Here is a 17,388-nt window from a genome sequence, read left to right on the forward strand (position 1 = left end):
CATATGGCATTTTGGAACGTGGCACACCTAGAAGGAAGTTTTACTTAAAAGAAAACAACCAGCTGTATCATATATTTGAGGTTTTTCTCATGAAAGCAAAAATAAAATGTACTATTCTAACTTGTACAGGGAAGGAAGAGGTTATTGGTGATTATTGTAATAACTGGAATGAACACAGAACTCAGACCTGCACTGCGATGAATCAAAAAGAAACGGGATTTTAGGTCATTTATGGTTGTTTCCTTGGCTTTACACAAGGGAAAAGTGAAATGTTTTTTATCTTGGGGCCAATGACCTATAGCTATTAGGTTGCCATTTTCTCCTAGAGGTTGGGGAGAGGGGCACTGGTTTTAAAGACATGGTTCTTGGGTCCTTGGATAAAACACTAGTGGGTTACAATGCTGGATGGAGGCCTCTAAAGGAGATTTGCATGTCAAAATAGAAGAAAGTCACAATAATATGTTTTGTAGGCTAAATGCTCAGAGGGAAGAGGTAGTTTAGGGTCTAGCACCAGAAAGAGGGTTCACTGAAGACTTATAGGAGGGTACTCACTCAGGCTTAGGACTGACTCTCTTGATTAAATGGAGACCCTTTCTCAGAACATTATCCTTTGCTAGCTTGATAGTTGTAGACAAAGCCTCTGTTGGTGTGTTTTGGATATGTCACACTGGTGCTGCCCTCTTGAAGAAGGAGCCAACATGAAATATGAAGATATGCCAATGATCTCTACAGTGCTGACATATACAAAGGACACTGACAAGGGAACTTAGATGACAGGGTAGTGCCTCAGGTAGACCTGATGATATTGCTTAGGCTTAGAGTTACGGGACAGCTGCCTATTCCCAGGTTTCATCTTCATTATTCATATTATGTTCATTAAAAGAGCAACAAAAGTTTTCATGGCTTCGGGGCAATAACTAGTAAGCTCTCCCAAAGGTTGTGTATGACTGAGAGGGTGCATATGTATATGTATACATACAGGTATATGTATTTATGCACTGGTGCTCATGTTAAGAGCATGTACATGTGGGAGCTAGAGGTTGTTGCTGGGTCTCTCTCTCTCTCTCTCTCTCTCTCTCTCTCTGCCTCTCTCTTCTCTCTTTTACCACTTCTTCTTTTGAGTCAGGGTCTCTCTCAAACCTGGACCTTTTCATTTTGCTTTGATAGGTTGGCCAGTGAGAGCCCAGGACACACTCACGACTATGCTCACACCTCTCAGCAGAGGTTATAGGTGCACTGTTGAAACATTTTGCCTTTTCTTGGGTTCTGGGGGGTCTGAACTCAGGCCAGCACATTCCCACAACAAGCATTCTACCCACTGAGCCAATACCCCAGTCTCTGTAGCTTCATTTTAAAAATAATAGCAATAATGTGTGAATTTGCAACAGATTTTAGAAGAAACATCTCAAAGTGGAAATAAGATTTAATGGACATGGGAAAAATCGAATCCCAAAGTGGAATTAGAAATGTTTTGGAATAAATATTTTATTATATGATTGGTCACCTTTTAAAGATGACATTTCAATCCTATGCTCTCCCGTGGCTGGCAGTAGTCAGGTCTAATGCTAGTGAATTTGTGACTTAGAACCCTCAGTTCTGTTTTATGTTTATAAGTAGGAAGCACAAGGCTATGTAAGAGGATACTTGCACATAGACAGCCACAAGCCAATTCCTGAAGTAGTTTAACTTTCTTATCTATATGTCATGCATGGACATTTGATTGGATATTGCAACTAGAGTCATTGTGGGAAAATGATATTATGAAGAAGTCAGGGGTTCCCGTAAGGGTTCAGGAAGCCCCACTGGGTGGTGATAGAACTTGGCTATGCACGTTTGTGATCCAAACTGTTTTCCAAGCATGGTGGTACACAGCCTTTCATTTCGAAGTGCGGGGTGTGGACTGAAAGTCTCAGCTTTTCCAGATGTGCCTTTGAAATTCACAATTTCAGACTTCAATCCAGAGCACAAATCACAACATACTTTCTCAAGAAACTTCTCAGACTACACAGACTTGGAGGTACAATGGTGCGTTGCTTTTACTGAACCCTAAAACCTGTGATCTCTTTCTTTTATCTGAATTAATTTCCTTTCCTCTGAACTTAGACATAGCACACTAACCTAAAAGTTACCAGCCATTTTCTGACTGTTAGACAGAAAATATACTGTGAGATGCAAAACAGGACAGTCACCCAGTCACCATAAAAAGGCAGCCTACAGTGTCTGTTCACGGTAAAGAGAATGAATTACTGGATCCATGAGGAGTTGCCATAGTTCTGGGTCAAGATCATTTCTTATGTGCTACTTAATGTTATTAAATTAAGTATGCAATGTAAATGACAGCAGGAACCCAAGAGATATTAACAAAGCAATATGAAGTAGTAGTAGTTCATAATAATTCAAGATAGATTTAAAGATTTTATTAACTGTGCACAATTACACAGCTTTGGAATTTTTAGGAAGAAAGTATGCTTTCTTAACAGTCTTTTAAAAAGTCAATAAAATGCAGAGACTTGTAGATAAGTAAAGAAAAAATATAGTCTATAATGCAAGGACATATTGCATAAATTAATAACATTTAAAACGGTGGTTCTCAACTTTCCTAATACTGTGACCTTTTAATACAGTTTCTCAGGTTGTGGTGATGCCCAACCATAAAATTATTTCATTGCTACTTCAGAACTGTAATTTTGCTAGTGTCATGAATCATAATGTAAATATATTATATGGGATGTGACCCACAGGTTGAGAACCACTGTTTTCCAGGGTACTTTTCAAATCCTATCAATTCTAATGTGATATATACATATACATACACATACACATACACATACACATACACATACACATACACATACACATACACATATACATCATATACATATACATGTACATGTACATATGTGTGTGTGTGTATATGTATACATGAGGCTGGTGATTCTGTGGCACTGATAGAGATGAGAAATTTACTGGCATAAAAGGCTACCTTTCCCTTTCAAGCATAGGCAAATGCATACAGGAAGAACCTGCACTGCACTTTAGGTTTTTGCACTCTAGATGTGTTGTTCCTTTTCTTCATGGTCTCCTGGTCTAAACAAGAAATGCTCAGTATCCACAGAAGACTTGTGTGACAAGTTTGACAAGCAGAGTCCACACCCAGGCCTTTGCCAACTCATGTGCGCATGGTTAATTACATCCTCATCTCCAGAACAACCACGGCAGGAGTAGACCTGACTCTTATATATCAGAAGCTTCTCCATACATCTGCTTTTGTTGCCAAGAATCCTGCTCATCTCTTCTTTTCAACTTGATAGAAACTTGAGTCAGCTCAAGTCAGGGAATCCCATGTGAACTGCCTGTGAGATTGACCTGTGCCCATATTTATGAGATTGTCTTGGCTAATGACTGATGAGGGAGATCTAGCCCATTATGGGTGGCACCATACTTGGTCAGAAGGACGGGCTGTATAAAAAATCTAACCAAGTATTGAGTGTGAGACAGTGAGTTGCATTCCTCTGTGGTTTCTGCTTTTTCTGCCCTAATGTCCCTCAATGATGGACTATTCCCTGTATGCATACACTAAAACCTTAAACCTATCCTCCATAAGTTGTTTTTGGTCATGGTGTTTATTGTAGCAACAGAAATCAAACAGGAACAGAAAGTAACTAATTTTACTTAATATTTTGATTTAACTTTTGGCCATTGAAATTTTGTTATTATTATTATCTTAGATGATCATTGTATGTGTTCATTAGTGGTTTGAGATGTATGCATGTGGACTGTTGGATTTGTACTCATATATTTAATAATATGCACAGACAGTAATGGTCTAGCCATTAGTTGTAAGTTAGTTCCACAAGAGCAAAATGTTGAACTTGTTCACTACCCCAGGATGTATACCACAGCATGGCCAAGTACTTAGCACTTAGTCAGCCATCAGTGTATTGTTAGGCCATCCCTAAGGATAAATTATGTAGACTTCCGTGGCTAATCTAGCACACAATTTCTGCCAGTCTCTAAATCTTATTTATGAATTAATAGACTACCAATTTTCAAGGGGACAAAGTAGTCAATCAGAGTGTCTATATAAAAGTAGATACTTGCTCTGATCGCTAAGATGAGGTGCAGTGTTGATACTGCTTTGCTGACCTGTCAAAACATGTGTTGTGGTATCTACATAATGACTTAGCACCTTTGGAAGTCCTGGGACACTACAGTCAGGTAACATGATACAGGATAAGTGATAGAGAGTCTAATAAGAGAGATGTAAGTGATAGAACTCGTAGGCAAGCACTGATAGTTCGTTAGGAAAGGGTGCATAAACTGAACATTTTACATAGAGCTCTCATGAGATTAGGTCAAAATCTTAGCCTCCAGTGGTCCTCTGATCCACCTCATCCCCCTCATACCCAGATAGTTGGTACTGTAGTGGCACATGACCATGATTGACATTGAGCATTCCTTACTATGTGATATTTAATAAATTCTTTGTAACTCTACTCTCACAGAACTCACCTCGTCCTTCAATGACTTGATGTGCCAAGGTGGGGTGATACCCAGGGGGAACCTCCCCCTTCTCAGAGGATAAGGGGATGGGGGATGCCCTCTTCTGGAAACCAAGGTCATCAGGCATAAATGTGATCTACAGACAGACATTTGTTCAGGCAAAACACCAATGTACCTTATGTTGACCATAATTTAACCTTTTTGTCTTCGTCCTCTGTGAAGTAGAATTTTCTGCTTCCCTTACTGTTTGAGAAATGCCTATGGAGTTCATCTCTGAGTTCAGGGGTGAATCTTTCCTGGCCAGTCAGAATAGTACATTCCTCAAGCCACAGTGACCAGTTAAAAACTGAGTGTATTCAAGGACAGCCCTTGCTCCACTTGTTGGGGAACCCACATGAAGACCAAGCTGCACATTTGCTACATATGTCGGGGGAGAGGGGGCAGTGGTAGGTCCCACCCATGCTTGCTTCTTGGTTGGTTGTTCAGTCTCTTTTGTTGCCTGTCTGTGGTCTCATTCCTCTAACTGGGTAACCTGAACACAAAAGGCTAATGCTTCCTTATGCCTAATAACAGGACCTACAGAGTAAAAGCAGGAAAGAGGCTATAAGAAAAATCCACATCTTGTCAACATGATTCAAATCCTTTCGTGTACTGTGTTTGCTTAGTTACACGAGACAATACATTCTCTATGTGCTTATGTCTATCTTCAGTCATGTTTAATTAAGAATCTTAGCTAAGGTCAATCAGAGTCTACAAAGTTCAATTCAAGGCCAGGCCCAATTAATGTCAGTATCAATTATCATGGAGGCACAAGAAGGAAACTGGAATCTTCCAATAAAACCTGCAGCTGTCAATGATATGTGCAGCTGAGCACATCAGGAAAAACTGACCTAGTATAACAAAGTAGATAGGAATAAAGTTTCCAGTATTTATTTATTTAAAACCATAGCATACAATTTATGCAGAATTCACGTAAAATTTATAGTAAACAAACCTTGTTATTAGCTTCAGTATCAAGAATATATAAGATTATATGGTTACTAAGCAGCAAAGCTTTTCTATTCATTGATGGATCACATTGTTTAAAATATTATTATAAACACGACAATTCTAATACAAAGCATCTCAAAGAGGAAATTTGAGAGAAAAATAGTTTTGATTTTTTGTAGGATGATAGGTTTTTTTTTTTATATAATTCTGTCCTCTTTCTTCCTAATAAAATTAAAGTTCATTTTAAACAATGTGCTTTTTACCAATCTCATTTCTCAAGTTGGTGTTTCAAAGTAGAAATGCATTTATTCTGTTTCATAGATGGGTGAATCCAGGCTCAGGAAGACCCAAATTCTTTAGCTTCGAATCCCAACTGCTGACTGTTCAGGAATATTGTTTCTCTGGCTGATAAGATAAAAATTATCATGTACTATGGGCTTCGAGTGCAGATACATGGTCAAACCAAGGGTTGGTAGACAGTGCTTGCTGTCTACTACAGTTTTGGCTTCTAGAACTAGTTGGGGTTTCCTTTGTTATATTAAGGAGCTTCTCTATAGATAAATGAAGGCCCTTTAACTGAATAGAAGCTCATTTCTGGGTATAGAGACAGAGAAAATACAGGCTCAGTATAGAAATACTTAGAAATTTTATGCATAAAATTTTTATCTGCTCATCATTGCTTTGCTGAATATAAAGGGAATTTGAACTTAGAGACATTTTTCAATTACCCCCTCCAATCTAGATTCCTCACTAATGAAAAATATTGTCATAACTGATATATCAATTAGAAAATTGATAGGACATTGTTAGGACCCCTAGTTGTTCTCCTGCTATTGCTGACCTTTGGACCCTGCATATTGAACAAGCTTATAGCCTTCATAAAAGAGTGAATAGGAGCAGTGCAGCTGATGGTCCTGCACCAACAATATGAGACCCTGAGGATAGGACCCAAAGAATATGAGTTGGTTACCAGAGACTCCTGAGTGTAACTCCAAGATTGGAGCTTGTACAAGAAAAATGGGGGAATGAAGGGCCCTAGGGGCTTTTGCCAGCCTTACACCTACCCACCTTTTGTCAAGTCTAGGCCAAGTTCCATTCTCCACTCACAGGAACATTCTTGAATAAAAAATTCTCAGAATGTACTGACTGATAGTCACCTGACTTTCTAGAAAATCCCAGGTAGAGTTCAAATGCATATGATGCTTGCTAGCCAATAAATTTTAAAGTTAAATATTCTTAGCCAATAAGTTTACACTGTAACCTTGATGATGAAACCTGTGCCCCTAAAAAAAGCATAAAAACTACTTTTAATAGTCATTTGGGGTTACCTTCTAGCCACTTGCCTTTAGGGACTGATTGAGGGTTGACCCAAACATGGAGGAAAAATAAACCTTGTACTTTTGCATTTGTTAAAAAAAAAAGAAAAAAGAAAAGAAAAGAAAAGAAGAGAAAAGAAAGGAAAAGGAAAGGAAAGGAAAGAAAAGAAAAGAAAAGAAAAGAAAAAAGAAAAGAAAAGAAAAGAAAAGAAAAGAAAATTCTGATAGACTAGGTAGAAATCTGCACTAAGTCTCTGGAGTCAAAACTGAAAAAAAGGCTGGCTTCTGGGCTTCTGGTATTTTGGAAAAAAAATGACCAATTTACTGGGCAACAAATGCTCACTAATTTGGAACTGCAATCTGTACTATATATTATTATAGTATAGCTTGTGTGTACTTTTCTAGTGAATTGATGAAAAAGCTTTAAGTACATTCTTCAAAGTGGTGTTGTGATGCTTATTACAACAAATGACGAAGGATATATCAGAGTGTTATAATATTTTCATTTCTGCTTTATTTTTAATGACTTTCTTCCTTATGGGATTTTACTCTATGGGCACACTTCCTTTCTATCCCGAAAGCTACATGCTTATTATAATCTTGGCCAGTTTGGCATTTCTTGAGGAGCAAATAAGTCCCAGGAGAGTTATATTATTAAATGATATGAGAATAAATGATACATATTAGAATTCTGAACTTGTTCTTAAAAGGGGAGAAGATTTTGATTTTGAATATTTACTAGATTTTGTAGAACAGGCCCAGTATATGTGTTCAAGCCCCAGGTAAACAACACTAGGAATCTGAGGGTTGATGCAAAGGAAAATCTATTAAGCTCTGAGTGGTGCTACTGGGGAGAGATAGAGCTAAAGTCCACTGTTAGGTAGAGTACACTCTTCTGATAAAGTTCATGTGCAGCATCTTTTGGGGGCTCATATCTCTCTGACAACAGAAAACTTGGTCTTTAACCTTCTGAATGCTATGACCCTTCAGTACAGTTCCTCATGTTGTGGTAACTCCCCAACCATAAAAATATTTTTTGTTGCTACTTTATAGTTATTATTTTGAAACTATTTTGAATCATAATGTATATGCTTTTGGAGATAGAGGCTTGTTAAAGGGAACCCTTGCACTATATGACTAGTTGACCAAGAACTACATTCCTTACCTGTGAAACATCAAAATCTGCCTGGAGGTTTCCAGAGGCTAACCCACTTAGGAGGACAATTTCATTTTCTTTCGGCTGTTGGACATTCATGGAGCTGATGAGGTTTGGAAGGTCCGGTGAAACATTGACCAGTTTCTGTAGGGTAAGAAAGACTCTCAGTTAGTTCAGAGGATTCCTTTACATTCTAAAATAGCACTCCCAAACTAGTCCATCTGCAAAAAATATTTGTTTTTTTTTAAGAATCTAGATATGTAAGCTACTTAGTCTATAGCTCACTATAACACAACTTCCACACATAAGACTCAAGAACAATTGTAGAAGAGACAGGCAAAAAGATTGTTGGATGCAGAGGAACAAGACGTTTATTGTGAGATTATTTCTCCTAGAAATGTCAGAGTAGCTACACCCATGAAATCTCACCATCAAGGCTGCCTAAATATAACCAGAACAAGGATGACAGCAATAAATAGGATAACATGGAATGAAGAAAGCTCAGGAGGTCTCAACCCTAGATAGAAGACTACAGGCAACTAAGTAATGCTGAAGGCAGGAAAAATATCTTCCCCAGGGAAATGCACAGCTATCCAGTAAGTACCAAATAGCCAGCCTGAAGTGCGCACATGCACGCGCGCGCACACACACACACATCACAAATATACACAGATGTGCATGTATACACACATGCACACACATACACCACACACACATACACACACACACACCACAAATATACATAGATGTGCATGCACACATACATGCACACACCACACACACACACACACACACACACACACACACACACACCAACAAGTTGGAAGGATACTAGGAAAGATAGGAAATGATGTAATTATATTATGATCTCAAAAATATTAAGAAACCTTGAAATCAGAACAAAACTGTTTCAAATTAGATAATAAGAGTTAAGCTTGGAATAGAAAATTTATGTTTAAAAAAGAAAAACTCTTGTTTTAAATTTTCCAAAGTTAACATTTTGCAGTTACTATTATACAACAGAAATTAACACTAGTTTGGAAATATTTTTCCTCTTAAATTTTGAATTGCAAAATTACTTGCTAGTAATCTTCTGTTCCAATAAACTCAATAATAATAAAATCATGTTTAATGCTAGTTTTGCTTTGACTATGTTCTAAGCATTTTGGTAAAGTCTGCATATTGGTAAAGTCTGCATCCTATTCTATTTAATCCATAACAGAACCGTATGTGGATGAGATAATTACTTTCATGTATACATAAATTGTCTATGGCCTAGACATTGGTAACTTACACAAATCATATCAGGCCATGTGAGCTAAGTCATAACTGGAAACTCTCTTAAATCACTCCATAAGTTATTCAAACAGTTACTATCATGGGAACTTGCTTCCATCCTCTCTGTCCTGTTTATGATAGACTCTATATAGTAACTCATTAAATAAAGTTGTATGCATAACTTTCTTAGAAAACTATAGTGCCACACAGAGGATAATATTTGGAACCTGGAAAAAGATTATAGAGAGCAATCCCTGTGAGTATTAGGTTGAGAAGCTTGGTTTAATTATACCTAGAAAAAATATGATAGCACCAAGAAATCTCAAATTCTACATATGCTGTGAGTGGTTCCTGTATAACTGAGTACCCAGTGTCAATTAAATGAAGGCTTCATGTATTGTTCTGTGAGGATTCAACAATAATTATCATGCTGTTATAGCAAATGGAGTCAAACCTCTCAGCTTTGGGTGTGCAGTGACAAACTGTGATATTATTCAATTCTTTCCATTGTACCACAGGCATGCCCAGCGTCTAAGTATCTGAACATTCAGGTCCTTAATGTAGCCAAGCATTTACACCAGGGATCAACCTCAAATGAGATGGTGGAAGTTGGCTGTTACGAGGTGCAGAATGTTCAAGCCCACAATAAGGGTAAGACAATGGAGACACAGCTGAGATGAGATCAGATAAAATGAATGGAAAGAGTAATCCCAAGAACCAGAGGAAAGGGCTGGCTGCCTTCACTTGGTTATAAGAGACCTTGGAAAATGCATGGCAGATTATGATGTGAATGTAAAAGAAGGTCCATGTTAGGATGCTGATGGGTGAGGAGAGATGCTTTTCTGAACAGTTCTGCAGGCCTGGAAATGTGACTTTCAAACACATTATGGGGTAACAGTATGAAAAACTGCAGGGCAAGGTCAGGGAAAAGGGCAGTCATGATGTCATCTATCCTTCTAAGAAGACCATCACAGACAGAGTTTACCCATCATCACAGTCTCCTGGAAAGCTCCAAGCCCAGCTGTTACCTGCTGCAGGTTCTCTGTGATGCAGGCATCTTTGTTGACATCCAGGTTCACAAAGCAGACCTGAAAGGGAAAGCAAACACTCAATTGTGTGAAGAATGTATCCATCTTGTTAGGAAAAAAAAAGCAAAACAAAATTAAAAAACACTCACAGAAATAGTTTTAAAGTCTTAGCCAGTTTATATAGCTTGACCATCATTTCAGTTTGGGCCTCTACAGGGATTTCCAACCTCCTCTTCACACGTCCCAACCATGATGGCAAATGTCTTTCTGCTTTCATAGGCCAGCATAGTCAAATATTTCCTGATTTTTCTCAAGTCACAGCAAAATCTTTAGGGTTAAATTATTATCAAATCCGTGAAGTAGAAAAGAAAAAATGAAAGAAACAAATGAAAGAGACTTGTAATGCCCTGGGGCTCTGATCTACTTCTCCTAGTAATGTATCTCTTAATGGTTTCTGTCTGCCTGGGTGCTTGAGTTTATTTGTAATTTTTCTACTTTTATAAAAGTTGGTTCTAAGTTGCTCATCTTAGATGCCTGAACCAGTTAGTTTAAAATAATGGGTGCACTGTTAAATATTATTTTCAAGCAATAGTGAAATGATATATTCCAAGTAAAATTTCAAACTTTAAACATATTATACAGATATATAAATACTATGAACAATGGGATGGGATTGGAGGGAGGACTAAGGAACAATTTCAAGGTCAACAACAGACTCATAAATGTTAGGAAGACTCTGTCAGCAGGGAGGAGGTGAATGTCCATAGGCAGGCAGAAGGAACACTGCTTGGAGATAAAACACATTGTCTGGTAAAAGAGGAAGATCTGCCTGTAGACCAGGCTGGGAGAAAAAGAAGTGTGAGCAACAAAATCATAGAATGGTTATATTAAATAAGAAGACATGAATGAGGTCTTCTACTTGTTAAAATTCATCAATTATATTCTTAATTACATGATTTGAATATTTGAATATGTAAAATACAGAACATTATGGTAGTGGGTTGGCCTGATGCTGCTTGTATTCTAATACTACTATTGGGCCCCCGAGACCTGGTTGTCCCAGAGACCAGAGAATCTGCTCGTAGAATGCAGTGACACTGTGTTACCTTGCCCCCAAGTTATTTCTGATTGGTAAAGAAAGATGCCAACGGCTAAAACCTGGGCAGAAGAGACATAGGGTGGGTTTAGGTTTCCTGGGCTTTGGGTTGGAAAGGAACCATGAGAAGAAGAAGAAGGTAGAGGAGGAAGGAAAAGCTGCCATGGGTTAGGTGAGTCATAAAAACATAACCCTGAGGGTTGGCTAGATGGAGTTAAGAACAGTCCAGATGGAACACAGTGATTAGTAATTCAGGGTTACCGATAGTAAAGTGGATTCTAATAGTGTCGAGGGGAGGGTAGATATCTGCTCAGTTCTAGTGCTGGTTAAGGCTTCTTATAAATATAAAGGTTGTGTGTATCTTTGATCTAGGAACTAAATGACATAAGATGGGGTGGAAATGCAGGGTTATGATTAAATAATTTTTACAATACAGCATCAGAGTGCTAGTAATATGTGTAATTTTATTAGATGCCTGAAGATATATGGACCCTTCTGATTCCAATTGGTTTGTACAGGCCAGAGTTTCTCTGAATAAACCCTTTTTATTTTTATTTTTTGGATTAAAATGGCAACAACAACAACAACAGCAAATGGCAACAAGAAGAGTAGTCTATAAGTGAAAGCTCTAAAAGCTAGCATGGTCAATATTTTGCTAAAGCATACAGCAGATGACTACAGCTCTGCTCTCACATGAGAGACTTCCCTAAGCCTCCTGGGCTGACATGACTACATCCTATGCTACTTGTTGTACCCCAGCACTACAGTAAGTACTTGTTTGGACAGCTTGATGGGTATTAGGGAGAGAGAATGCTGTGAAATGCTACTTCATTTTGATTTAAGCTCTGTTTCCTCAGGACACTCTGATGGGAAAATTGGGAGCCATGGGGCCTGTGTCCCTTTGCAGATAATGCAATGCAAGCAGAGTAAATGGAAGTCAGAAGTGGTTCATGATCTAGAACCATTTGAAGATTCACATAGTAATTGAAATTTGACCTTGGAAAAATTGGCTCAATATCCATTAGTGCTCGGGTTTTCATACTACATAGTCATCACTGCAGACATTGAACTACTGTGATGATTCTCCACTCACCTTTTAAAAGGCCATTACTTTGCCTGTATATCACAAAACTCTCTTTATTGAGTATCCCAGTAGGAAAAAGCAAAACAGAGACCAATGAAAGTCATTTAGAATAGCGATTATCTGACCTTCAATACAAGCATTAGTTATAGAGAGTAAAGTCATTCATCCACTATAAGCTGTGATATGAAATTTTGCTAATATAGGTCAATTACCTGTTTATATTCTGCATGGAATATTTTTTGTATTGTTATGGTAAGATATCAAGTTAGGAGATTTAGAGCCTAATATATACAATACAAACATATACATACACACATATACATACACACACATACATACACACCCACCCCCCCCACCCCCCCCACAATCAGGGGATAATTCATTTTAAGAAAAAGAATAACAATTTTATTATATATATATATATATATATATATATATATATATATATGGAAACATTTCCTTTTTGTAAATAAAATAACAATAAATCTGAAATGTAGGCACTGGAAAGACTGTTCAGTGGGTACAAGCTTGAAATAAAATTCTCAGAAGCCAATTAATAGCTGGATGTAGTAGTACACATCTGTAACCCAGCACCCTTAGGGCAAAACTTCAAGCAGAACAGAAGCATCCCCAGAATCATGCTACAGCTAGAATTGACAAAACAAACTTTGTCTCAAAGTAGAAGATGAGGACCAATTCCTGAGGTGGTCCTCTGACCTACTACCTCCTTGTCCCCTCCCCACCCCCCACATCATCACACATGCATAGACAAAGAGAGACACAGAGACAAAGAGATACAGAGAGGAAGAGGAAGGAAGAGGAGGAGGAGAGGAAAGAAAGATCTCTCATATATGAAACTTTGAAAATATCCAGAAAGTGGTATTTTAATGACTCAGTTATGCCTCCATAACAGCTTTCCATTAATTTCTAACTGTACATTCTTTAATCACCTCTTTTTCAGCAGCAGGTTTAGAATATTATCTTTTCCATGGAAAGTGAAGACATAACCCAGTTTTGTATAGTCTAGTGAATGTCTCTCAGCTACTTCAACTCCTATTTATAAAACCTTTACACTGTTTTTTAGTTTAATTAATATCTTAGTGGGGAGCTGCCACACAACTACTTTCATGTTTGAGTTATTACAGTCTTCCTTCTTGTAGAATTCTTATTATTTTATGCTTTATAAACATAAAAATTTGGAATACTAATGTTTGTGAGATTCTGCTGAATAAGAGAAAAATGGTTTCTTTATAAATATTGATGTTGTCATAGTGGGTAAAAATCCTTCCCAGAGAGAACTTTCAGTTGACTGAGTATTATTGAAAAGTCAACTTTGTATTTACATTTCACATGGCTGATGGCTTGGAAATTTTACATAGGCTAGCTCTGCTCACTCCAAGTTTGTGCTTGGAGTACTGAGAACTGGAGTATGCACTAATATGATTATGATCTCTGATTTGACCCTCTTCATGTCACTGTGTTTGGATAAGTTGTGCCTTTCTTCCTTCATGCAGCAATACTTTATGTGTATATGAAAGGGCTCAAAGCCACACAGAGTATATCTCATAAACACAACCCCATCCAATTTCTTTAGAGGCAGGGTGCATAAAATCTTGGGGTCAGTCTAGGGGGAACATGGGACACAGTGAGAGTCTGAATAGACATTTTGAAAATTTTGCAACAAAATCATTTGAGAATGTTTCTTATCCCTAGTCCAGGGCCTTTGAAGTAGAAGTTCTGTGTATCTGGAGAGCTTTGTAAGTGCACCTATGACCGTTTTACAATTATCTGTTTCTAGTTTAAATTGTCCATATGATTGGTTTGCTGTTTAGAGATCTAACTCCCTGTGGCTTTGTATTGTTTTCTTGGGGTTCAACTATCCATTCATGTTGACCCCTAAATGACAACACAGATCTCTACATAAAAGCACTGGGATGGTAGGGAGGAGTAGGAAGTTTTGAGAAGAGACTAGTGTTCATTGTCTTTATGGTATATGATCTTTGGGCTATATGTTCAAAAGACAGACAACACAAGGCACTCTTCTTGTTCTCATGGGGGTAGGGTATCTGGAGGGAAAACACACCCCTAAAATGATGGACAACACCATGAGCTGAGGCAGAGGTGACATGTTGTGTGTAATGGAGAAAGATGTTGGGATGGTTGGGCTAGTCACAAATGCCATCCCAGGGAAGACAGATTTGAGGTGAACCCAGGGGAAGGTTCACATAATAAATAGGTGATCTTTTCATGATCTACATCCAATGAGCAATGACATGGCAAGAGGATTTTCATTTGGAGAGGAGAAGCCACAGCTGTGAAGCCCAAAGAACTAAGACTCCCAAGCACTATATCCTCTGATATAGTGAAAACTCCGAGTATCTTTTAACCCTTTAAAGAATTGAATGAAAGAGGAAATAAAATTTCATGCTACAAATGTTGCACCACAAGTGCTGAGAGAGACTGATGGGTTAGCTTTTGCTGATTCCCTACTTGATGGCTAGAAGTCTGCAATGGAAACTTTTGGTAAGGAGAAGGTAAAATAGGACTCTGTGGAGGTATTGTTAGACCAGCGTGGTGTGGGTAAATCATAAAAAGTGAGGGATTATGTGTTCTGGTTCTGTAGGCTAAAGAACATTTTGTGGTGGTGATAGGGTGGGGGACTGGGGCTGCAGGAGCTAACAGCTAGTGGACATCAAAGCATAACTTCTGTGCTGGCTCATCTCCTTACATGAACAGATGGCATAGAGTTCTCAGCCAGATACCTGTGTGAGGATGTCCAAGTATGCCAAATGAACCCAGGGAGGATCTGGGGAAAGCTGGATGTGTTTACAGAATTTCTGTTTCCTCCTTTAGAAACAGAAATAGGAAATAGGCCAGAGTAGGACGTTGATCTCCCTGCCCTTAGATTTTCAGGCTTTTCTGAGCTGTATGAAACATAGCCATGGAAACTGCCCTCCAGTACTCTGAAAGAGTGTTCTTAAGTGTGGAGTTCTCTTCCAGCCTAATGTGAATGAATGAATGAATGAATGAATGAATGAATGAAGTGGAACCCCTGTCTCAGGTGGTACACATGCCACAGGAGGCAGATACTGCACCTTGGTCATCTCTTCTGAATTAAGTGATGATTTAAGGGGTCTCAGCAGAAGTGTTTTGTGACAAGGACAGAGGGAAACTGTAGAGATCCTGCAGGAGAATTAACTGGAGGGGCATCAGCTCAGCAACTGACAACGATGTAAAGTACTTAGAGGAATGCTCTCTTTCTACATATGAATACTTGATAAAGACACAGGAGAAGCAAACAAGAAGACAAACAAAAGCAAAATGAACTAATGATTGGTAGTGAGGAGAGGCTAGAGGTGGTGATGTTTTCCTTAGAACTCAAGCTCCTTTCTCTTCATATGGAATGCATTTGTTCGCCTCTGTGCAGGCGCTTTGTTCCATCTGCTTCTTGCACTTGCCTGAAGCAGATGGAAGCATATCATCCCAGAGGAGCTCAGACACTCCCCACCCTGCAGGCTTAGCAATGCTACCTCTGTGCTTGCACTTTCAACGTTGCATTCACATGCTGCTCCCCTGTCCCTTAGCTTGTTCTTATGTATGTGTTGGTGTGGGAATAAATGTCAGGAAGAAAATGATCTCTTCAATAATTTAAACTAATATATATATATACACACACACACACAAATATACATATATATGTATACATATATATATGTACACACAAATATATGAATTTTATAGACAATATTCTGTTTTCTCAGTTTCATAGTGTGGATTACTTAGTCAGGTAATCTCAATTAGTTTGTGTGTGTGTGTGTGTGTGTGTGTGTCTGTGTGTGTGCAATGAAAATCTGACATGAGAAAGAGTTTGGCATTAAGATCTACTCAAACAATGTAATATAAAATAAATTTAGTTGAACATAGATCACAGCAGTTTGCATGAGATAAATGACAAATGAAGTCAGACAAAACCAGCAATGTTGTATTAGATTAAAAAAAAAAAGGTTAAACTTTGAATTTAATTGAGAACACATGAGAAAAACTGGTGATCGCTGCCAGTGCTAAATCTATATTGCATGTGAACAGTTTTAGGTTGCTGCACATTAATTTAAGTCAAAATTTTAGACTATCCAGATAGGCAAGTTCAATAGTTAGGAGATACCACCCTGCTGTATATCCACCATGAGCAGTCGCTGACAGCAGGATAAATTGACACCAGGGATTTTAGCCAGGGGGTATCTTGGATTTTAATGTTTCCAAGTCTCTTGAAGTCAGCTAAAACCTTTTATTCTTATAGAGATATTTTCTATGAACAGTTCCTTAAAAGCAGGATGTCAAATGCCTTTAAAATTTAGACATCTGAATGCTGTTTATGGCCAAACATATACTTAGGGTTTATTTTTGAAGAAAACCAGTTCCTTTCAGCTGCTTTGAACAATTCGGCCATCTGCCCATGGAAGCTATGACAAGATCCCTTAATTTGACAGTATCAAAATGCTAAGCGCTACAATGCTTTCAAAAAAAAAAAAAACCCCAAACAACAACAATTAAAAAAAGCTGTCTGTCTTCTTCCTGCTGCAAAAGAGTTTTGCTGGATGCAGGAACCTGGACTGAATTTATCTTCTCAAACTGTCACATTTTCTCGGGTTATCAGTTTGGGTTAATGGGATTAAATGGAAAACTCTTCCATCAGTGTGGCATGGTGCCATGTTGTCAGTCCTTCTAGAACACACTTGACTCTCTGGGATGGTATTGCATTTGTATGCAGTTACTGCTTCCAAATAATTGCAGCAATCATACAAAATACAAGTTTTATTTACACTCAGGGCTGTCAGACTTTTCTGCTTCTTCTTACTGTCAATATTTTTAAAAATTAGGTATTTTCTTCATTTACATTTCCAATGCTATCCCAGAAGGCCCCATACCCCCCCCCCCCC

At 38.2% G+C, this 17,388-nt stretch overlaps 1 protein-coding gene across 6 annotated transcripts in view; it reads right to left on the reverse strand.

The window, feature by feature from the left end:
- Sphkap (SPHK1 interactor, AKAP domain containing) overlaps window positions 1-17,388 on the reverse strand; it is a 140,211-nt gene that overhangs the window by 25,085 nt on the left and 97,738 nt on the right. For all 6 annotated transcript variants that reach the window (XM_021171921.2, XM_029480138.1, XM_029480139.1 and 3 more), the window contains 2 exons: window positions 10,272-10,331; window positions 7,975-8,109 (listed from right to left, as the gene is read on the reverse strand). In XM_021171921.2, the coding sequence (XP_021027580.1) occupies window positions 7,975-8,109; window positions 10,272-10,331 (195 nt within the window). The remainder of the gene's footprint in view (window positions 1-7,974; window positions 8,110-10,271; window positions 10,332-17,388) is intronic.

Source organism: Mus caroli, chromosome 1, assembly GCF_900094665.2.
Source record: "Mus caroli chromosome 1, CAROLI_EIJ_v1.1, whole genome shotgun sequence".
In the NCBI taxonomy this organism is placed as follows: domain Eukaryota; kingdom Metazoa; phylum Chordata; class Mammalia; order Rodentia; family Muridae; genus Mus; species Mus caroli.